Source organism: Acipenser ruthenus, chromosome 1 (genome assembly GCF_902713425.1).
Source record: "Acipenser ruthenus chromosome 1, fAciRut3.2 maternal haplotype, whole genome shotgun sequence".
Classification (NCBI taxonomy): Eukaryota; Metazoa; Chordata; class Actinopteri; order Acipenseriformes; family Acipenseridae; genus Acipenser; species Acipenser ruthenus.
The window spans coordinates 41,151,748-41,175,747 of record NC_081189.1 but is presented as its reverse complement, the minus strand read 5'-3'; the positions used below and the strand labels follow the sequence as shown (position 1 = coordinate 41,175,747).

Below are 24,000 nucleotides of genomic sequence, written 5' to 3'. Positions count from 1 at the left end.
CCTGGCAGAAACGAAAGCTATACATTATGTCAATGACAACTATTGTTCCTTATGTGCAAAACTTTGATTCAAAACTTTTGAGTACATCTGCAGCGACACACAAGATGTGCTCAAGGGCAGTTTAAAAGCACCCCTTTCAATCTATCTATCTATCTATCTATCTATCTATTTATCTATCTATCTCTCTCTCTCTCTCTCTCTCTCTCTCTCTCTCTCTCTATATATATATGTGTGTGTATAGCAGCATCATATTAAATACTTTAATAATACAATTGTTTAAAAATCATCTGAAAAGGTATAATTTTAGATTTACAGTTTATTGGAATTAACACTTATGATAAACTGTATTTTATTGATTTAATTTTAATCAGGGAGTAAAATGTGAAGTTCACATATGAAAAGGCTAATGTGCCTATGCAGTATGCAGGGCTAAACTTTCTTTAAAATCTAGGTACTGCCATGGTATTTGTATGTATATGTGTTTCTTTTACCTTATGATAAATTAGAGAATAATTTTTGAGGTTGCAGTTTGCAACAAAAGCCAATGTAGCCTAATGGGTCAAATTTGTGGTATAATCATTAAATCTAATATATGTTTTTTTTATGTGAAGATTGGTGCAAACCAATGCAATTTTCGTGTTCGTCGTGTAGCGTGTGACACACATGTTGGTCAGTGAAAAAGTTAAATGTCTAATTTAAATTCTAATAATACTTAACATTAGTCTTTCTAGATGCTGTACTTTATAGAACACTGATTCTATCCATGTAAGTTATTTATTTATTTATTTTTAAAAAGGGAACCCTTATATGTAGATGCATTGTATTCATAGATGTGGACTATGTGAGAATTTGGACTGTCTATGAACTCACTAAGGAACTTTGTGTTGTTATTCAGTGATGTGTCCACCATTATTTTTTATGTCCACACTGTATCAGCAACACCAACTGTCAAATGGACTTCTCAGCCACTGGTAGGAAATGTTGATTGCGTATTCTTGATCAGGATATAATGTTCCTTTTTTTTCATTTTCACAATATTGGAGGTCTATGTTAATGATATGTTTAAGTTATTGGTGCTAACAAAATAATTCCATACATTTTACCTGTTGTGCACTTCCATTCGTTATACAGGTGTCAAATATTCAGAAGAAACACAAAATATTGCCTCACAGCTTTGCCGAAAAACACTTGCTAGGAAATGCAAGTGTAATATATTTTCTAAGAGTAAGGCATGGGATAGGAATTGAGAACTTTCTTTTACCTAACATAGTACCAGATATGTTTTAAAATGAACATGTTTGTAGCCAATAGAAGAGCGAAACAAGTAAGATGTATGGAATGTTTTTGTTGTCTTCACTGTAAAGCATGTAAAGGTTAACATTCATATCAACAACAGCAGGGGCACTTCTCTCAGGAGAAGAGAAAGAGCGTGCGCACTTTGTAAGGTGAAGCCATTTGATACTAAGGCGTGATGACGACAGCATCGAGCACCATTATTTGAAAATGCTACCTCCTTCAGTGCTTGTGGTGGAAGTTGACGAAACGGAAAAGAAAAACTTTCGAAAAGTGAACAACATATATTTAATCTTATTTCACTATGTTCATGTAATGTATATGCAGTGAATATTTAATCACAGTATTTAATGCTACCACCTAGTTAATCACAGGAAAGCAGCAAGGGGATGAGGTAGCTAGTTTGCGTGCAGTGCCTGCTGGGAATTTTCTCAAATCATTCCAGAACGTGTCCTCACCGCCGTTACACAAGCATATATTCCGATTGTGCCGGAATGGAACCCCAACTTTTGACAGGATAAGAGGACGCGTTCGGTAGCGTTTACACAACCAAAATCTTCCGTAATATGTCCTCTTGGTCGTTCATTCCAGAATAAGTGTAAACGCACCTCTTACGTTAGCCGAATTGCTGTAATGTGTATTGCACACGGCCTTAACCCTGGTTACAGTAACAAGTATGTAATAGAAATCAAGATAACACAGATTAAAATTATTTCAAGGCCATGGGAATCTTTCAGAAACCTCAAAACACCAAGCTTCTGTAAGCTGTAAAATTATTACTTTAAAAGCTGAGGGTCAAAGTAATGTCTGCAGAAAACAAGCTAAAGAATATACGGTATGAAAAAATAGCAAAATGCTTACAATCATGGTGCTGATCAGGAATGAAAACCACACCTTGGTTTGGGATACTGTATGTTTTTAAATCCTGTAGTTGATACTTTTAGGGGGTATCCAATGATAAACCAGCATATTGCTATGTGCCATCATACACACTGTAGACTGATGCTGTTACTTGTTGCAAATATTAACAGTGGTATTTGCTAGATAAGGTTTCAGGTACACTTAAAATGCTTATCTGGATATTACCAGAATTTTGTTTTACTGGGAATTCATCTAAATAGCTCCAGTAAATTCACCTTTATTCTTAACACCTATTATTTGTCCACAACCCTTTTATAGTCTTAAGTAAGAATGAAAGCGCTCCAATTTATACAACTGTAGATTTTGTTTTTATTTTGACTTTCTATCTGGGGAATGTGTTTTGTGCGCTCTTAAGTTCATATTAAGGGCTCCATTTAAGTGCTTACTAATGCTTAAAGTTAGTGGATTTCCATGATATTTCAATGGAGTCTTCCTGGATTGAGGTCACACTGGCCCCAAGGCTGGAGCGTCTGTTTGACAGTTCTGATGCAGAAATCTGCCTCAGTTCCCTCCTCGACACCCTGACTGGAGTTACCCCAGGGAGCTGTGCTGCACTGTCTCCAGACTGTGGAACTGATGAAAGAGCAGTGATTGAATAAAGGGCTTCATCTCCAGCTGATTGTTCCTCATAGCTGGCTAAACACCTCCTGCTTGCAGTAGTGGGATTCTGGGCTATTTCTGCAATCTCATCCCAAATTCTACTGTTCTTCTGTGCTTGGGCACTTGTTTGAAGACTAGCACTGTCCTTTTGAGAGTTTGCATTAGCTTTGTTACTTTTAAACTTGGTAGCCCATTTGTCCTCTTCTGAGATGCTGACACTTTTTTCTTGGTCACCCCCATTACCTAGGGAAAAAATGAAATAATTAGAAAAGCATCCAATTCACCACGTTTCTGTTTTAAGGCATAGGCACTTTTTTTAAATTTAGTAGTCGCCAATTAGTTTTTTTGTAGTTTTCTCCCCAATTTAATAGTGTCCAATTATTTTTGTTTAGCTCAGCTCACCGCTACCACCCTCGCGCTGACTCGGGAGCGGCGAAGATGAGCACATGCTGTCCTCCGAAGTGTGTGCCGTCAGCGGACTGCTTTTTTTAACACTGCAGACTCACCATGCAGCCACCCAGAGCTACAGCGTCGGAGGACAACACAGCTCTGGGCAGCTTACAGGCAAGCCCGCAAGTGCCCGTCCAGACTACAGGGGTCGCTGGTGCGCAGTGAGCCGAGAACATTCTGGCCGACCTAACCCTCCCTCCCCGGGTGGCGCTCGGCCAATTGTGCACCACCCCCTGGGTTGGCAAAGGAATAGCCTGGACTCGAACCAATGATGTCCAGACTATAGGGCGCATCCTGCACTCTACGCGAGTGCTTTTACTGGATGCGCCACTCGGGAGCCAGGCACTTTTTTGTCTAAAAACAGATAATATGATATTGATTCAGCAGAAAAAAAAACAAACAATCTTTTTGAAAAGTTCATTATTAATGCATTCCATAAACCATTCAAATTATAGATGTAATCTACCATATTGTTTGGAGATGGATATTGTTATTTGCATGCAACATTAACATAACAGTATTGTCATAATAATGTAAGAAAAGATCAATCAGTTCTGAAAATGCTTAATCAAAGCACGGGTATGTGAAATACCAACGCATTGTTCTTTGTATTCTTCTGTAATAATTCACACTTTACCTTTTGTTGAAGCAGATTGCTGGTTGAGTGAATCCACTACAACTTCCTTTAATTTCTTTTTTAGCTCTCTGCTTGTTTTCTTGTAGAAGAACAAATCTTTCTCCAGCTGCTGAACTTTAGCTTCATAAATATTAATATTTTCTGCAAGACCATCACTGCCTTGTTCTGTAAAGGACACCAATACAATCTGAGATATCTGTCAGAATATATACATATACAAATTAGATTTGAAACTACTTGGGTATGTGTGTGTGTGTGTATATATATATATATATATATATATATATATATATATATATATATATATATATATATATATATATATATAAGGTTCAAATCTAATTTGTGCTAATTATTAATAAAACAAAAAATATATATATATATTAATGAATGACTGCTTGGTTTCTTGTAGATACCCAGTTTGAAAGTTCCCAATTTATTAATCTTTGCTCAAAAGGAAAAATAAAAATTAAATGGGAAAAATAAGTTGGGGATTTTCCCTACCTTTGAACCCCTGCAATATTAACTGCATCTTCTGTTCATGCTCTTTCTGCTGCAGAGTCAGACGCCTGTCCATCTCCAGGGTGAGGCGCTCCAGAGCAGACTCCAGCTCATGGACGATTCTCTCCTCTTCTTTGATCTGTATCCCCATTTCCTCACACTGCAGCTGGAGCTTTCGCTCAGATTCGCGCAGACACACAACCTTAAAGGAACATGATTTATAGTACAGTCACAATCCAATAAAAAGGTAGGTCAAAACCCAATACGACAGTTTACAATTGGCAAGTGCTTTGGATAAGTGCTTTCTTCCCAGAACAACGGTTTCTAAGAGGTCAGTTTTATTTTGTACCATTCAGAAGGAAATCAATGAAAACACAATGAGTTTGCAAAATAAAGTTAGTATTTGGGTAGTTTAACCTAGTATTTGTAAAACAGATGTTTATGTAATATAATATCATGTTTACTTAAAAAACATAATAAACGAAATTAAACCAAACTGATCATCCACTACTGAAATCTGAAAGTCTTTACTGAAAGTGTTCTTATATGAGTTTCGATTAATGCAATCGTGCAACATAACACTGAGGGGGTTGTTGTACATACAAGTGATATGCTACCGATTTTCTACGATGTCACAATGTTGTTTTAGCACCCTGTAGAATCACAATGATCTGTTTTAACTTGTGTAGATATTTGTTATAAATGGCTCCAGTGCTGCCAAGCTAACAGACTATGTGTGAATGTGCGTTGTCTTTTGTTGCCAACCTTGGCATCCATTTCTGCTTGCACATTATTCATTCTTTTGCAGTTTCTTTACAAATTGGCTTTCAGGCATTTAGTACACAGAAGCGCAGGCAGCTCCATGGCAACTTAAGACTTACTGTACACCAAGGCCTGACTTGTTTCTTTTTCAGAACATCAGCCACATTCAGGAATGTTCTTCTTGGCTCATTACCAAGATTAGTATTTGAATAACATCTTTTGTGGATTTCCTACCTCCTTCTCCACCAGTTTCCATTCTACAAGTATCCTCAAACCTTTATTTTACACGCTTCAGTTTTTTTTTTTTCAAACTAACCCAAAAAATTTACAGACATACCTTATTAAAGTATCTGAAGAGAAGAGCTTTGATCTCAGAGAAAGAGAGAGTACTGAGCTTAACCATGACCCCGGCCTCACTGGATGTCAGCATTTCAGTAGAATCCCTAACAGAGTGCTGCTGGCTGTCAATAGTGTCATTTTTAAAATCGATCGCAGCATCCAGAGCCTCTATACCTTCCTCTAGCTGGAATATAATGTGTTCCTCCTAAAAAACAAGACAACAAGAATTAAGCTTTACTCTCTACAGATCACACATCATCTTTTTTATTAACATTTTTATTTTCTGTGTTCTCAAGACATATGCTTTTTCGCAGCCAAAACGTATATTGAAATAGATCCCTTGTCATAGTAGGCATTTTACTGTGCTTTCTACTGTATGTAACTGGGTAAGCCTAATTTATAACATAACATAACATGACCCTGTCCTTATGGCGAAAAGGCAAGGTTCCTTTGCTTAAAGGCATCTATTTACTGTTTTATAATTCAATCTGCAACTGTTGGACACTTGTATGCTATCTGCTTTAGTGTGCAGTCATTACTGGATGAAGGTAACTCCTGTAGGATTTCACAGTCTCACTCACCTCAGCAGTTAACACTCTACCATTCCTCAGCTTGTCATCAAGGCAGTCTCTCCTCTTTAGCAGCTGGTTCCTCTCTTGCTGGAGCACCTCCACCTCTTTGGAAATCCTCTTCTTGTTCTCTGCACTGCTGCCTTTGAACTGATCGTTTTTATCTGACAATTCCTTGTCCACTACACTCAGGCGAGTTGACAGTGTCAAGATGTCTTTGCTTAAAGCCTAATGTAAACATAACATAAAATAATACACCCTTTAGACAAAGTATTGTGAATGATTCACATTTCCTACTACAGTGTAACTTTTTTTTATTTTTTTTTTATGGTACCCTCTCTAATCTCTTTATTAAAAAATAGAACAAATTAAAGAGATGCTCCTCCTCATTTTCACTTTCAATCTGGTGAAGTTTATTTAACCGGCCACCACATTAAAGATTCACTCCCTGTGCTATAGCTATTAGGATCCTACTTGAAACTTTAAACTCTGTGTGCTTCACAAAGGACTTTTTGTGCTGCGAAACAGGATCCTATATCTGCTGCACAATGAGCAGTGGGCTTTGCCAGGGCTAAAGCTGAAATACAACCTAGAAAACATTCTACAGAGTACATTGCTATGCTGGTCAGAAATGTTATTGAGGAACTAGTGGAAATGTATGGTTTCTTTCCCATTTCTAACCTGACTGGATCGCAGTTTCTTTATCTCCAGCTGGCTCATTCCTTGTGAAAGGGCCTCTTTTTTGGCAATAATCTCCTCTCTCTTCTTCAGCTCATCTTCGAGCTCGGCCAAAGTCTGTCGTTGCCGCAGAACCTTTTCAACTTCATCATCAAGCCATTTCCGCTGCCTTTCTAATCTCTAAACGACAAATATTTAAAATTCTCAGGTTTATCCATGTACTGTATCTTTAAAAAAAAGCATTTAAATTGTTTTTCACACATAGAACCCAAAAGATGCATGGTATTTTAAAAAATAAACAATCACTAAATCAACCAATTGATAAGTTTTATTCATGACCAAACTCAAAGCTTCAAAGTGACTATGACAAGGGAGGTCCCTGTCGCTGGTTCAGCTGTGCTACTGCTTAGTAAACAGGAAGGCTGGCTAGAGCTGAGCTGATCTGAGGTCCTGATTGGCTGGGGGGGCATGCCCAGGGAGCCTATGCCTGTTTAAGAATGCATCTGCGCCAGCGTTCGAGGCTACGGCAACACCATGGCTACACAAACGGGTACCGAGACAAAGGCTCTGTGTTCGTGTGCATACTTTTATTTTTAGCTGTTTTGATTTCTTTATTAAAACCATTGCTGGCATAATCTGTGCGCCTGTGTGGCTCTGTTATAGTGACATTAGCTATGGTTCCATCAAACTTTTTGTATGCTCTAAAACTGCGTATAAAAAAAGGTTGATAACTGTAATGGAAACAGGCAAAATGGGTAATTCATGTGAGTGAAAAAAAAAGAAGTTTGATACGGGTGGATAAAAAATAAGATAAATGATACACACACATGCAATGGAAATACTTTTCGAACAAATTTTATGAGCGAGAGTATACATTTCTGCAGTCACTTAAGTCATACCCGGACAGGGCACTTAATTAAAACCTAATAATACATGTCATATGTCAATCAAATCTACAGATATGGCCAAAAGTTTTGCATCACCTAGAATTTTAGGATTGAGACACAATAAAAAAAACTAAAAAAAAAAAACTACATGAACATAATTTTTATCTTTTATTTAACACCGTTTAATCAAAGAAACTACAAAATTATATCGCAATAGTCTACTGTAAGCCATAATAGTAGTACAGTAGATTTCAAAATATCACATTTTTTCACAGTTTTTCATTAAGTATATGGAAAACTACAAAGCAGTATGCAATTCAATACGTTAGCGTAACATTATTCAACAGGTTTCATTCGACTTTATTAAGCCAAACTGATTAATTCTGTAGGTGCTGCTAAACTTTTTCCATAGCTGTAATTAGCCCCCATAATTATCAAAAAGAATGATTCTGGAATCACTGTGTTTTTTTGTAATATATAAAAAAAACTTGCTCGGGGAGCATTGGACAGAGCAGTTACAGTAATTCTTCTTAAAACAACACATATCATATGCAGAGGTTGGCAGTCATGTTACATGACGGACACTTTACAAAATATTGACCTCAATAATGGACATGACCATAGATCATGTCTGTTATACTTCATAATGCTGTGCTACCGACGCACGTTCGATTTAAACCCCACAATTTTCTGTACTGGATAATTATTTTGTTAATTTTCGAAACAACTGAATAGGTTCAAAAACTATAAAACTAAAACGATGGTAGGGCTCCCGAGTGGCGCATCCAGCAAAGGCCGGGATGCGCCCTGTAGATAGCAGGTTCGAATCCAGGCTATGTCATTGCCGACTGTGACCGGGCGTTTCTAGGGGGCAGCGCACAACTGGCCGAGCGCCGCCCGGGTAGGGAAGGATATAGAGATATATATATATAGAGATATATATATATATATATATATAGATTAACAAATTCAATTTTGATAACTATTCAGGGCAGCTGGCTCTTTGAGCTAAAATATATATATATATATATATATATATATATATATATATATATATATATATATATATAATCAGCATTTGTCCAATTTCAGTTAATTCCTGAAAATACGTTGTTCCTTCTTGGTCCATTTTCAGTCCAGCAACACGTTATATAACCAGAATGCTCAGCGAGGTTGGTTATTTGCTAGAGTTTATATGACAGTCTATCTAGCTAGCGATTCGAAAAATAATGATGAAAATGCATCAAACCTTTTTTGTTTGTTTGGATCAAGAAAATTGATGAGAACCATTTTTTAAGCTTGTGACATCATTACATACCGCTGTTAATTCGCTAGAATCCAGTTTGATGGAAACCTGTTTTTAAAACTATAACATTTTCAAATATTTTTGTACAAAATTTTGCAAGATCGCTAGAAATTTGTTTGTCTTGTTAATGGAAACATAGCTCTAGACATCAGTGTCTTCTCTGAGGAATACAAAAAATTGCTATGCCAGTCATGTGAGAAATAAAATACTTCAAGACAGGGAAGAGATAAAGGTTGGAAAGTCAGTCATTTCATTATACATCTATAGTTAATAACACGGTATGCATTATGACTGGATAATCAGTCATTGACCTGAATAGTTATCAAAATTGAATTTGTTAATCAGAATTGACAATTGCAAGTCACAATAAATGGGCTAGTACCTGCTGCTCATCCGGAGTGCTGACAGCACGTTTCATTCTTTTAAATGCAGCTATTTCTTCAGTTTTCAGTTTCAGAATTTTCTGTTGCTGCTCTGTCTTTAACTGCAGATCCTGTAAGATAATAAACAACAAAACAATGGTGGACACAAATTAGATGCTGCACAACTAGTTTTTTAGTTTAGGGAACCACAGAAACAGTGACTACTTGTCACTCATCAATATTCCCCGCCAATGTTTATGCAAAGTGCTTTCAGTTTGGTCTACTGCCGAGGTTGCTGTGGCCACTGACTGTGTACGAGGTGTCTTTGACAACAGTAGAGAAGCTTGAAGCTTTAATCAGTTCATACATCAGGAAATGGTTGGGAGTTCCACGCTGCCTCAGCAGAGTGGGACTTTATGGTAAAGGAATACTGCAGCTACCAGTCTCCGCTCTAACCGAGGAGTTTAAGTGCGCCATGGTCAGACTGGAAATTACAATAGTAGAGTCACACGACAAATGCGTAAGGGAGGCAGCACCTGTGTTGAAAACTGGAAGAAAGTGGGCAGCAAAGAAAGCTGTGGAGGATGCAAAGGCTGCCCTTCGAATTGGTGATATCATAGGGTAAGTTCAGCATGGAAGAGGGGGTCTTGGTCTCAGTTCAGCTCCTCCTACATGGCACAAGGCAGCCCCAGCTCAACGGAGGAAGCTGGTAGTCAACGAGGTGCAAAAGCAGGAGGAGAGGATGAGGTGCGTAAAGGCTGTTTCCCAGGCCAAGCAGGGAGAATGGATGAGATGGGAGAGTGTGGAACAACGCAAGATTGGCTGGCAAGACCTATGGTCAATGGAACAGAGCAGGATCAGTTTCCTCATCAGGTCAACATATGATGTTCTCCCATCACCACAGAACCGAAGTCTCTGGGTAGGAGAGGATCCCTCATGTCCTTTGTGTTCATCACCTGCAACATTAAGGCACATTTTGACAGGATGTAAGGTGGGTCTTACCTAAGGACGGTTTACTTGGCGCCATGACCAGGTGCTGCGATGTTTGGCCTTAGCATTGGAAGACAAGCGTAACATGACCAATAAGTTGCCACCAGGTCCATCAAAACATTACACACAAAAGACAACATTCCTCCATCCAGGAGAGCAACCACCAAGAAAAGGTGTTAAAACCAATCCTCGCCCAGGACAACTGGAAGCTGCTAGAGACTGGAAAATGCTGGCAGATGTTGGTCAATGGCTTATTTTTCCACCTGAGATTGCCACCACTAACCTTCGACCAGATATTGTCTTGTGGTCTGGATCAGCACGCCTTGTCCACCTGGTAGAGTTAACAGTGCCATGGGAGGATGCTGTAGATGAGGCGTGTGAGAGGAAGAAACTGCGGTATGCTCAACTAGCCTCTGAAGCGGAATAGTGAGGATGGAGAGTCCGGGTTTACCCAGTGGAGGTGGGTTGTTGAGGATTTGTGGCACACTCTACAACCCGCTTTCTCAGAGACGTCAGATTCAGTGGCCAAGAGTTGCGTCGCACAGTGAAGAACTTATCTGAAGCAGCAGAGAGGCGCAGCAACTGGCTGTGGTTGAGAGGGAAAGATTCTGGCTGGGGATCTCAAGCACAATAGAAAGAAAGAAACGCTGATGTACGGGTAAGTAAGCTGGGCTGAGTTGAGTGGGGGACGGAGGGGGGTGATGCTGGGACGCCAGAATCACCGTCGAGCCCTCTTGAGGTGTCGTGGGCTAGTCGACGAAACACCGAGGATGGAAGGTGCCCACTTGAAGACCCCAGAGATGTACCCTACTTCACTCAATCCAAACGGTTGTCATGCTGATGCGCTGGGGAGACCGCACTGTGGTTGATCCCCGGAGCCAGCATCGCAGCCGTTGTGTGTGCTGATACACCAGGGATGCAAATAAGCTGATCCCTGGAGCCAGCATTACACTTCAGCCATCAACACCAGACAGAAGGAGATCTACATCATCATATGGAAGGAAACGCAAATGGACAGAGACACAGATGGATCACATTAGTTTACTGTAAAGCTACGTCTTAGTTGGTGCTTATCTTGGCGAGAGCCGAGTTCAAATCAGCATGAAGTTTTAACATCTACTCTCGTGTAATGGAAATCATTAATCAAATCTAGGAAAGTTGCAAAGAAGTTAATGCTACATTTGGATTGTTTCTCTGCGTATTTATTTACTTTTATACGCTGCTGATCCCTGTATATCTCTGTCTCCAGTTTTTTCTTTTTTTCAGCCTCCTCCCTCAGTTTTTTGTGAAGCTGGGTTTGTTGCTGTTTCATGTGGTCCACGTTCTTCTCCAGCTCTGTCAGCCGTTTCTCACTCTGAGATGACAGAGATGCCAGCTTCTTTGTGTCTTGCTCCTTCTTCTGCAGCACCTGTCAAACAGGAAATAATATTTCAGCTAACACTTTCCATGTTTATTTATCATTTTCACATACTAAAACTAGGTCAGGAAATGCTCATCTATGTGCCATTTGATTACTTTCACCAAGCAAATCGATAGATCCTTCTGTTGTATACGCTGTGGTGTGGTAGGTTTACTGAAGTGTTGCGCCTGTCGCAATAGTCGCAAACCAGTCGGAAGTCTTGGGTGAAATGTACCAGACAGGCGCAATGCTATTTGCCACTTTTTGGGGAATGCTTTGCTGCAGCAGTTTCTGTTTGCGGTTCAAGCGTAGATGAATATGTAATTATGGGCATTCTTGCATAAATTTGCAAATAGGGGATGGAGAAATCAGGGTTCTCAAATATTATAATGAGATGTACGAAAGCAGCAGACAATTGCAATACTTACAATTATATACATTTAAGAACTTTTGAAACCATGTTTTAAACAGCAATTGTTGCTTGAATTTCCCAGTCCGCCTTTGTTCGTGCATTGCCAGTTGTGCTCAAATGCATTTTTGAGTGGAACGACGAAATACCTATTTTTCCCTAAAAGTTGGGTGTACAAGCCTTGAAAACTAATTTCTGTGATATTTCTGGTTTCCCCAACATGTTAAGAGCAATAGACTGCACACATGTGCCATTAACCCCCCAGCTCATTCTGAGCATCTATATAGGAATAATCAGGGCCGTCCCAAGACGGGAGTGTCGATTGGCTGACCAAGAATAAGTGAAACAAATTTGTGCAATAACGATTCAAAACAAAAATAACATGACGGAAGAAATGAAAGCGCTTTATTATTCGTCAGCCAATCGATGGCCCCCTCAGGTCGGCTGCTGACTAGAGGTCAAATAAAAAAATATGTGTGGTTCTGGTTACCCGACCGACCCTAAATATTTTTTGCTGATAACGGGCTACACTTTTCCCTATCAATCTGAAAAACTGACCAATGTGCGCAGCCACTTTTTCGCTCATGCGATTTTCCGGAAGCCGCGTAGCAAACAAGATCTTCAGTTCATATAAAATCTTGGGGTCTGAGCAGCACGGCTGCAGCGTATTGCCAAGTAGTTGTTTTGCACTATTGTTTGAAAAATTCGACCACATACCAGAAAAAAGAATTATAACCAGTGTTAGACTCTGTGGTGAAACACCATTTCTCACACTCCACCTTCATTGTTATTTATCTCGATAGCAGCCTATTTTATTTCTCACCATAATTATACTTTTAATCTTTAATGTTCCCGAGGCATGTTTTCCTTGTACCGTGTCTGCGTGTGCTCTCTGGCTAAACAGTAGCCTACTAAAACTGACTAGCGGCATCGGGAACTGAATTTGATGTGTCAACTGGTTTTTAAAGGGCGATTGCATTTTAATTGTTTTAAAGAATGTTATCAGATAACATGTGTTGATTCAGGTTATGACATTTCTGGGCACAAGTGTAAGGCTAATATTGTCAGTTAATTTACACTTTCGTTTTTATTTGCGCCCTGCAGTTTCATGGTCTTTTTTTATGGCTTAGGATGCAGCAATCATATTTATTCGATTGGACGTATGCTATTAGTGTGTGGGCTATATTGTGGTCATTTTGAGGACTTGTCTTATTTGAAAGAACTGAAAGAGTTCCTTTGCTATATTGTATTGTGACCGACTGTGCTGTGTCAAAGGACAGTGTGTCACTTTGAGAGCTGTCCTGCAGTGTTGATATCAAGCTTTTTCTATTTTGTGGGCAGAATATCCTCCAGTTTTAAATAATCATTGTCTAATCCTAAACATTTTTAAACCAGACATTTAGTGAATGTAAAATAGCTGTTAATAAATAAATAAATAAATAAATAAATAAAATATTGGTTTCATATTGGTGCATCCAGCTTCAATATTTTTGAAAATCCAGTATTGCACCGAATACAATATAGCCTTGCAGCCAAATAATATTTCTCAAGAACAGGCAAGGACAGCCCTCCTAGTTTAGAGTGAGAGTCATTTTCTTTATTTTGGGCTGGGAACCTTCCAGAGAAAATCTACCCAACAGAGAGATTGGCAGCATTTTCCAGTTCAGCATCTTCTATTAATTGTAATTATTACATCGATTATTGGTAACCTAAAACTTAGTTCCAATCTTCACATAATATAATGTGATTTTTCAAGCAGGCAGGCAATTTATTTGCAAGTTCACTAACAATCCAACATAGTTTCAGAAAGCTGAAATTGAACGCTTGTCCAATCTAGTCATTACATCCATTGAATTTGCATTGGCCAAGTCTCTGAACTATGACCATGGCATCAATGATTTTGCATCACTGAAGGCAAGAAAATTGTAGGTTGTATGCTTTGTTTCTATTGGTACATTCCATTGGACATTTACACAGATTTTGAACCCTTTTTTTATTTTATTTTTTTATTCGCTGACTGCAAGTTCCGGGGGGGGGGGGGGGGCGCTGGATTTATATTTCGCACAGGGTGCTGTCAATGATTGGTACAGCTCTGGGAATAATGTGCAGGTGGTTTGTAATTGTGTACAATTTAGCACTGCACCACTGACTAACTTAAATAAAAACAGACAGTATACATTTGACTCGGCAGGAATACATTTCGGAGGACGCATGTTAGGGACGTGGTCCCTAAGGTTCTTACAGCAATACTAACATTTTAGGACCTGCATCCCTTACAGGGGATTCATTATGAGGAGTTGAACAAGGTGCTACACATGATGGTAGCGTCTAAGTTGAGCCCAGGGTAATTTTTCTGGTCAGGATCACTTTTTCACTTTAGGTTGGCCTTTGCCAGGTCACAGCTCGAAGGGGAAATTACAAAAAAAAAAAAAAAAAAAATTTGATCAGCATTTCTGAACTCAGCGGGCCCGAAAACCCCCATGTAAATTTTTCTAGCAAAATCTGAGACGGTTGGGCAACATAATGCCCCTTTTCTGGTTGAGTTGATGTGGAATTACCCATTTTATATTATGTTATTTTGATTCTTGCACCCTTGCATGTATAGACGTTATCCTTCGGGCACCCTCTGCTGCAGCAAACCACTCAACTCAACTCAACTCAACTCCTGCTATTTATTTGAACAATGTCACACGAGTCTCGCAATGTATAGGCTAAGAAGACGCAACAAATATTTAAATGAGTATATTGCGACTGTCTTCATTCACATATTTTCTCTTAGTACATACAACAAAATGTTTACTTTGTTAAGTGTCGCAACAAAAATGCAAATTGCGGTATGTTTGTGCTGCGACTGGCCCATCTTAGTAAACCTACCCAATCTATAAGGCAAACTACATCAACAACAGAGCATGTTATTTAATTGAAAACTTCTAAAGAGTCCATGCTGAAATGGTGAAACAACCCAATTAGATGCTTTACCACAGGTTTTAATCCAGACAGAATCATCTTATTTCTTAGATCTTAGTTTATTAAGAATATCTCACAGATGTAACAAGCAAATGTTGTACCCTTGAGCAACATACTTTACCTAGACTGTTGCAAAGATAACAGGTGATACAAACTAGATGTGACGGTGATTTGTAAATTGAACCCACCTGCACTTTGAGTTTAGCTGTATCCACCTTCTTGCGGAACTCTCTCTGTAGCCTGGCTATCTCTGTACCGTCCTGGACCTCTCTGCTCTCCAGCTCCTGCAGTTGTTTCTGGGTCTCTGCCAGCTCCTTCTTGGCCTGGTCAGCCTCTTGTTCCAAGTGAGCAATCTTCATGGAATAGTGTCTGTTCACCTCCTGGGCATCTTTACCTGAAAGCACAGGATCAGAATACAGTTTAAGTTTTATAAGGAAGTATTAGTTAAAACAAGTTTCAACCAATTAGACTGTACGTGTTTTAAAATGGTGGCCAACAAAGGATAAATATCTTAACAAAAAGATTAATATATAAAATAAACAAATCTATATTCACCTGTCTTCACTAATTCTTTGATAAGTTCCTCCTTCATTCTGATATTAATTGCTAGTTCCTTTGTCTTCTGTTTGGCTTGTGTAAGTCTTAATTCAGCATCCTTTAGATTATGTAGATTTAGAGTTTGGCTTTGTCTGAGGCTTGCTTCCTCTGCCAAGGCTGCCTCAAGTTCATCCTCTACAAAACAAACATTATTGTCTCATTATATAGAATCACATTTACTATGACCACCTGTGTTTGATTACATCCTTGATTCTAGCAGTCATTTCCCATTTTCTAATGGTTTGCATGCAAGGCAAAGCTCAAAGGACACATTACATCATTAACTAAATACTGTATACTCCAATTTGAAATATATGTATTACGGTGTGTTCTTTAGAATTCTTACTGGTAGCATTGTTATACATTCTGTTAATTTTTCAGAACTATTTAATTAAAAAAAAATAAAAATTCCACAAAAAGTTGTAATACATTGATTAAATATAGAGATTTTCTTTTCTACATTTACAACTACTGAGTGATGACATCAACTATTTTAAACGTATGTCATTGAACAAATTTGAATTTAGCATTTCCTTAGTTTTTAAATCCAAGAGCGCTTACCTGTAGTGTGTTTAGGCTCAGGATCATTCTCATTCCCGACATTGTTCTTTTTATGGTTAATGAACAAATCATGGAGGTTCGGCTCAGTAACTAATGGAGTCTGTCTCCGAGTCCAGGTACGATTCATAGAACGCCTAGTAAAAGATGAAGTCTATTTAGTGACCAGATCAGTACATCATTTTTCCTTTTGTATACAAGTCCTTAAAACCAGTATCTATATAAGTTGTAGGTTTATTAGAGTGGATACAAAAGTAGGCACTGTCCTTGTCTCTACAGACACGATCCAAGGCATTACGGATTTACTAATAAAACACACTGGACATCACTTTGACCTTCCATGGAAGTTACTAAGTCAGTGTTTACAAATGCAATTCCAACATTTCTTAATAAGTACAGCAGAATTTTCAGGTTCTGTGAAAATAAAGAACAATGCTGTCTTTTTTTTTTATATACTCTTTTCAAATCATTCTGGCAACAGTAGTTTTGAGTTCTGTCAATTAAGGTTTTAGCCCCATATTAACAGTATGGTACAATGAAAAATGCATTCTTATTTCTCAGGACAAGGAAAAGGGTGGAACACATCACATGCATTACCTACATTAACAGACGGTTAAGCTGGGAGAGAATGAATCTTAATAAAGAAGCTGGCACTGCATACACAATTCTTATAAAGGGCAGATAGAATGTCATTGTTTTAATTAAACTCTTTTACATGTCAAGTCCCAAAAAGGATCTGACCTGAATGACAACTTCCCTTCCTTTTTCTTCTCATCATCATTTTCTTCTTCCTCGCTGCTATCGGTAATCTTGTGGCACAGAACCTCATCTTGCTCCTCAATTTGTGCTAGCAGCATCTGGCTTCGGGTTCTGAATGCAGCCATTACTCTTTCCAGGGAGTACGCAGGGGGGCTGGTGTGCACCTGTGCAACAAACATGCAGACCCATTCAATTTCATATGGAGCAATATTTATTACATGTGGGATTATATTTACTTGGATTTAATGAACAAGTTAATTATTCCAAATACTCATTGAACTATCATTTGAAAGCACTCATATTAGTTACAACTATGTATACCGTAACTTTAAATAGTCCATATTTCTTTCTTTGCTGAATATCAAAGTCCAGTTTATACTTTTAATGTACTTGGGACTCTAAAACATGTGGGCCCACAGTACTGTATATTGACAGATAATCAATATAATTTTTTTTTTCATTGCAAATAAATTGTCCTATTATAGGCTTCACTGTAACCTTCAACAATCACAATTTAAAAGAGTAAGTAGCGGGGTTCCAAAAAATATAGCGTTACACATCCCCATGTGTTGCTAAAACTGATTAAATAACTTACCTGTCATTTATTTCCATTGTTAGCATCCTGACTTTTTAAACTTAGAACTTTAAAGTCTGTTTCAAAGCTCTTTTCAAAATGTCCACTCTAGTGCACCGATAGTGTAAGGATTATTGCCCACATTGTCAAACAGGTAACACAGCAATAATGATCCATGATGTGGTATGGAACAGAAAAGCCAGAGCACTTGTTGTTATGTTTCTTTCTTTTATTTTTGTGTCACTCTTCCTGCAGTGATTTACTGGACAAATCTCAAACCCCAGTGCACTAGAGCTGACATTTTGAAAAGAGCTTTGAAACAGACTTTAAAGTTATAGTTGTCAGGATGTTAACAATGAAAAGAAAATTTACAGATATGTTATTTAACAGTTGTAGCAACACGTGGGGATGTACAATGTTATATTTTTCTAACCCTGCTACTTACTCTTTAACTAATGTTGACAAACCACAGAATCCAACCGTAAAAGCAGAGGTGTGCTCATATTAAAAAGTTTTGAATAGATCTCCAGCAAGTTAGGAAAACTATTGCATTAGAAAACGTAGTTAAATGAATCCAAACAAATATATATGAGGTGACTGCAGCTGTGGAAAACTTAAGAGAGCCAATTACAGTGAGAGAAAGACATTTTAAAAACTAAGTTTAGACAATCACATTTTTTTAATGAATTAGTGTACCTTTCTGGTGTCTGGCATGGGGATGTTCTGAGAAGAGTGTGGCTGGTGTTTGTTACTGAGTGGAACACTGTAAGGTCTTTTGAAAGAGGTCACTGAGGCTGTTGCATCTCCAGCACCATTCACACAACTGCAGGACTTCTGCTTGACGCTCAGTAGTCCTTCCCTCAGTTGATCTATTATTAGTTGCTGCTCCACCATTTTCTCATTCTGAAAAAGCAAAATAATATGACACACATAAACTGCATTAACATACTTGGCCCGATTTTCACTGACTGGAAATTTGAAGGCATTTGTTCCTTAAATGACAAAGAATGAAGATTATGATGGGCGTGGTGTGGAGCGGAACACCACATATCTGTTCTTGGCACTCCAATAACCCCCTACTGGAAATTATTTGGTCACCAATGATGTTATCTTGCCCTTGCTTGCTGGTGGAAACTTTGCTTTTCTCCTAAATACTGGTCATCTTTTTAAAAGTCTGCATACTTTCCATTGACTTGTTTAATTACTTATTTAGCTGACGTGGTTTTTTCAGTAAATTAACCTTATCCTTAGCTACCATACTTGTATTTCTGTTTTCATTTTAATATATATTTTTTAATATAAACATGGTTGCTTGTACTAAAAAATATCTATTTTACCAGGTAGTTAAAAGCTGATGCTGTGATAGAATACACAAGAAATGGGCCAGCAAAGACAAAGTTACTTGACAGACACCAAACTGCTTCTGTCAGAATACGTAGATCTAACACGGTCTTCATCATTAGTTCCTATTCCACAAATCAACTAGTAAAACTCCAGTTTTACCTGTATCCGTCGTTTGCTTTCTTCATCTTCTAGAGCTGCCAAATGCTCCTCATTTTCCTGAAGGAGTGACTTAATCTGAGCGTGTAATTCCTTTATTTCAGCTTCTTTCTGAATGAAAACCTCTTCATCTGTAGTCAAGGCATCCTTAAAAATATATATATAATTGCCAAACATTAGACATCCAGGACTTTTGACATGATATTTGCTGCAAAGTTGCCATGTTGCAGCATAACCATTCATCAACTATGCTACTACAAATGTACATTAATTCAATCAACAGTATAAAAATAGTAACACAAATTATAATGATAAATATTTACTGTAAACATCCAGTGTTAGAATGAAGTTCAGATGGGAATCTTGATTCTAATATGATTTTGAGGTACTGGAACATATTAACACATTTTACTTTACTCCACTACTACTTAATGCAGTTTCTCGTTTTAGGTCACTACTCCAGTAGATACTACCGGAAAATCTAAATATACAGAAAGCAATAGTCTACATTGTGCATAACTGGGGAGCTCTAATCCTTAGGTAGAACTTATTCTCTATAACCACGTTACCTGGCATTTCTTCAACTCTCTCTTGAGCTGCAGAATGGTGATGTGATGGGGTTCCTCTCCAGCACTGCCGACTCCGCTGTCTGCTTCTGAGGTGCTTGGGTTCTCTCTCTGGAGCTCCTCCACTGTGTCCAGCCACTGCTGTAGCTTGCGCTTATGAATTTTGGGCAGACTGGCCATTCCCTTCAGCTCCAGGAGGAACTGGAAGGCATCCTCAGTGCAGGTACGGTACTGGTAACACTCCACCTGCAGCTGAGCCAGCTGCCCCTCCATGGCGCGGATGCGGGTTTTGTCATGCCCTCCTGGCAGGTCCTGGGAGACACGACTGGCGCGAGTCATCAGGCTGGCGCGCTGGTTCTGCAGTGCCTCTCTCAAAGCCCTTATCTCCAGCTCCATTTCATCCATGCGGTCCCAGTCTGGGTTGTAGTTGACAATGGGCTTGTTTTTGATGTTCTTGGCCCTGTTGGCATACTTGAGGGAGTTGAGAGACTCATCAAAATTGAAGGAAGATGGGCTGATACAGGTAATCATTACAGTCTTAGCGTTACCCCCAAGTGAGTCTTTCAGAATACGGGTGATCTTGGCGTCTCTGTAAGGTACGTGTAGGCTTTTTCGCTTGGGGTCCCCCAGGGCACTGATGACGTTGCCCAGGGCCAGCAGGCCGCTGTTGATCTGGATTGACTCCTTGAACCTCTCGCCGGTGTTACCTGTTTTGGCGGCCCTTTCTGAACCAGCCAGGTCGACAAAGTGGAATTTTGAAGATATAAGCTGAAAAGAATCGCGAGGGCCGGACTCGGCCTGCCCTTCATGTAATTGATCTGCTTCAGATTTTGAGCCTTCCTGGCCGACAGTGATGGTGAAAACGGTATGGGAGCGGCTGGAGTGCTCGTTCATTTGCGTGGTCCCTGTGTGACGAGCAGCGTTTCCAGATTCTAACAGACTTATTACCTCATCCGCAGTCTTCACTAGGCTCTCTTTGGCACCCACTATCACTGATTTGAAAAGACAGAAGTACAGGAAGGTCAAAACATGGCAAGTACTAAAATCAGATATCAAAAGTTATTTTGGGTCATTATACAAACCTTCATTAACCATGGTATCTTCATAAAACTGTTGACCATTTTATGTACATGTATTTGGTTTCTAGCTACCCAATACCACTATAGTGAAATGCCTTAAATATATGTATTTTAATTTTAAAAATATTTTTTTATTCCTTTTGAAAATTGAATTGGGTGCTTACATTTTCACTACTCAAAATAAAAAATCCTCTAGGACTGAGTTTTATTATATGTTCTGTGCAGAAATGTCTAACCAGAGACCTAATTTGTTACTGCATTTTATGGGGTCTAATTTGAGACTTCATAGTGAAAGGGCATGAAAGAATAAGGAATTAGCCTGCATCACCACTAGACCCTTTATTTTCTTATGAAATGCTAACTTTTTTTTTTACAAATGTTGACCAATAAAGTTAAATTGCACAAAAATCTGAAAAAGGTATGTCTGGTTGTCAGGATTTAGTTAAGGCTTTCCTATTAAGGGAGGGCTTTAAATCATGTACAGTGAAATTATTACAAACTGGAAATGTGTCAAAAGAATCAAACTGAATATGAAGCCAAAGTGTTCAAATAACTGGTACTGTACCGTTCTTGTTCTGTGTATGTTGTGATGGTCACTACAGTGAAGTTCAAAAGTAGAGTTTACAATCAAGCAGGTTATACTCACCCCTCATTTATAGTACACTGCTTATTATAGTAGTAGTAAACCATTGACATATTCTGTTTCTAATCATTACTGAATCATAAAGAAAACAGAGTTTGAACAATTCCTTGTAAGCACTTTAAAGCTAAATTACAGTTTTAAATAGAAAATCTTAATGGTGGCAAAAGCCATCTTTTTCTAATTTCATACATTTAAGTGGTGGCTCTATTTGTAAAACATGTACCTGTGTTTCCCTTTTCATCCTCTCTGATGTGCATGTCTTTGAAAGAAGTTTCAAGTTCCAGCAGGTCCCTCAGTTCCTCCTTGTAGACTTCTATATAGGACACCTTTACTGTAAAGTCTCTGTTGTTGTTTTCAGAGATGCTGTGGAAGATTTCCTGGATAGCGCGTGGAATAATGCCTTTCTCTTCATCAGATGAGGAAACTTACAAAGATCAAAAACATTGCAATTACATCAGACTGTACAGTATATGGTTTCCATTCATTTAAAATGTTCCAAGCATGAAATAAAACATTACATAGAATAGTGAAACAATGCAAGTTAGAAAAACAAAATCAGTACTGATTCATGTATTTTTAATGTACTACATATTCTTGCACTAAGAGGCCCCATTGCTGCAGTAAGAAATACATCATTGTGGTAAATGGTTTTTTTGTGTTTCATTTTCCAGTTTTGAAGTTGTGTATGCTGTGGAATGTTGTATATCTCCAGTCATAAAGCTAATGAAGTGTTAATAAAAAATAAAAATAAAAAACTCAGTTGTTTGTAGGTAACATTTTTTGTTTTTATTATTATTATATTCTCATAAATAAAAAAACAAACATGAATGCCTTTATGTGGTCAGTTACAAATATTTTTGGTCTATGGTCTATGTTCCAGCCATATACAGTAGCAATACTTTACTGCATGCAAATGAATCCTGACACACACCCTGGACTGTAATTGTTAATACTTGCTATATCTAATGACATCTCAATCTAGACCTGCTCCCCCAAAGGTGATCATGATTTCAGCACTCACCAACATGACCTCCACCGATGGTGTATGTCTTTCCTGATCCAGTCTGCCCGTAAGCAAACACTGTGACATTGTATCCTTCAATCAGGGACAAAACCAAGGGTTTTATGCAAGTAACGTACAATTCATTCTGCAAGGATTTCTGTCCAAACACAAAGTCGAAGGTGAAGGCCCGGTCCTTTCCCATGATGACTTGTTGTGTGTTGGGGACCACTCGCACACAAACCTGCTGATTGTGGAGGATCTCCTTTGGAAGCAGAGGCCTTATTCGCACAGCAACCTTGACAGGAATCTCTTCCATGATGATTGTGTGACATCAAAGATAACTCAAAATGTTCTGCACAATATGTGGTATTCTAAATGGAATAAAAGTAAAACATACTGTATGTTAGATACTGTAGTAGACAGACAGTACAGGTAGAAAAAATGTGTATCAGTTTAGAGGCAGATTATTAAAATGGTAACATTATTTTTAATTCTATTTTTAAATTTAAAACTAATTAAATTAATGCAGTCTTCTCTTTTGGATTCATCCCATTTTACAGTGATAGAAATGAGTGGCGAATCTAGTAAAAGCACTCCACCTAGAGTGCAGGATGCACCCAATAGCTTGGAGATCGCTAGTTTGAATCCCAGAGTCCCCAGGGGGGCGGCGCACAATTGGCCAACCGCTCCCCGGGCCGGCTGGAAAGTCCTTGGCTCAACACGCACCAGCGACCACTGTGGATGGCCGGGCGCCTGCGGACCTGCCTGCATGCAATTCAGAACTGCGTGTGGTCCTCAGACGCTGTAGTTGTTATGGCTTCACGGCGGGCTTGCAGTGTGAAAAAAGCAGGTGGCTGACGGCACACGTTTCAGAGGACGCTAGTCTTCGTCTCTCCCGAGTTAGAGCTGGGGGTTACAGCTGTGAGCCGGGTTAAATAATTGGGCATTCCAAATTGGGAGAAAATCGGGGGTAAACTAATTGGCGATTCCAAATTAGTCCTGTTGCATCATATTACTTAAAAATATTGTATTGCAATTTATTTAAATAAAACGGAAAAACAACTCGTAACTTCTATGAATAGAAATTGCATGCTGCAAGCTGTCAAATGTTTTGCTCATGAGGGAGTGATTGCATACAGGACCCCCACAACAATCATTAAGACGTCGACGTCGTTATGCAGAGTCGACATTTTTTTTGATTATATTAACGTTTCGTAATTTATATCGATGGACTGTTTATGCATACATTTGTTTGATTTAGACATTGTATAACCGTTTATTACGCGACCACCTATTTTTTAAAACACATTTACAAAATAGTTGGTGGCAAGTCTTACCAGCATCCGTGTTTTCTCTTCAGTTTGCAGGACGATTTGTAAAACATGTTGTGGACATGTGTTTAAAAATACCAAATATATAGTAATCTTTTTTCAAAACATGTTCATCTATGAGGACCCACCAAATCCTTAAGTCAGCAGAAACAGGCGATGTTATTTTTGTTGGAAAAGGAGCTTCAGTTTCTGAAAAGCCGTTACTACTCTCTCTTTCCTGCTTCTATTCTATTCTCTTTATTGTTTGTCTCCATTACCTGGCAACCACTGAAAGTTACTAACAGCTCAGCCAACAAGTGAGATCCTGAACATTACAGCAA

At 38.6% G+C, this 24,000-nt stretch overlaps 1 protein-coding gene across 4 annotated transcripts; it reads right to left on the bottom strand.

The window, feature by feature from the left end:
• Positions 1–1,141: 1,141 nt before the first annotated feature.
• On the bottom strand, positions 1,142–24,000 carry LOC117420795 (kinesin-like protein KIF27). Of its 4 annotated transcripts, none has more exons than XM_034034433.3 (18): positions 23,687–24,000; positions 22,368–22,720; positions 21,570–21,770; positions 19,628–20,616; positions 19,062–19,205; positions 18,255–18,461; positions 16,967–17,148; positions 16,229–16,362; positions 15,626–15,802; positions 15,259–15,464; positions 11,506–11,703; positions 9,326–9,436; positions 6,754–6,930; positions 6,085–6,300; positions 5,502–5,708; positions 4,406–4,604; positions 3,902–4,066; positions 1,142–3,057 (listed from the first exon to the last, which is right to left on the bottom strand). In XM_034034433.3, the coding sequence occupies exons 2-18, from the start codon at positions 22,663–22,665 to the stop codon at positions 2,600–2,602; spliced, it is 4,269 nt and encodes a 1,422-aa protein (XP_033890324.3). In that variant the 5' UTR covers positions 22,666–22,720; positions 23,687–24,000; the 3' UTR covers positions 1,142–2,599. The 4 variants fall into 4 exon arrangements, with proteins under 4 accessions (XP_033890324.3, XP_058881296.1, XP_058881284.1 ...); XM_059025313.1 differs by having other exon boundaries at positions 23,809–24,000; XM_059025301.1 differs by lacking the exon at positions 23,687–24,000 and adding an exon at positions 23,076–23,259.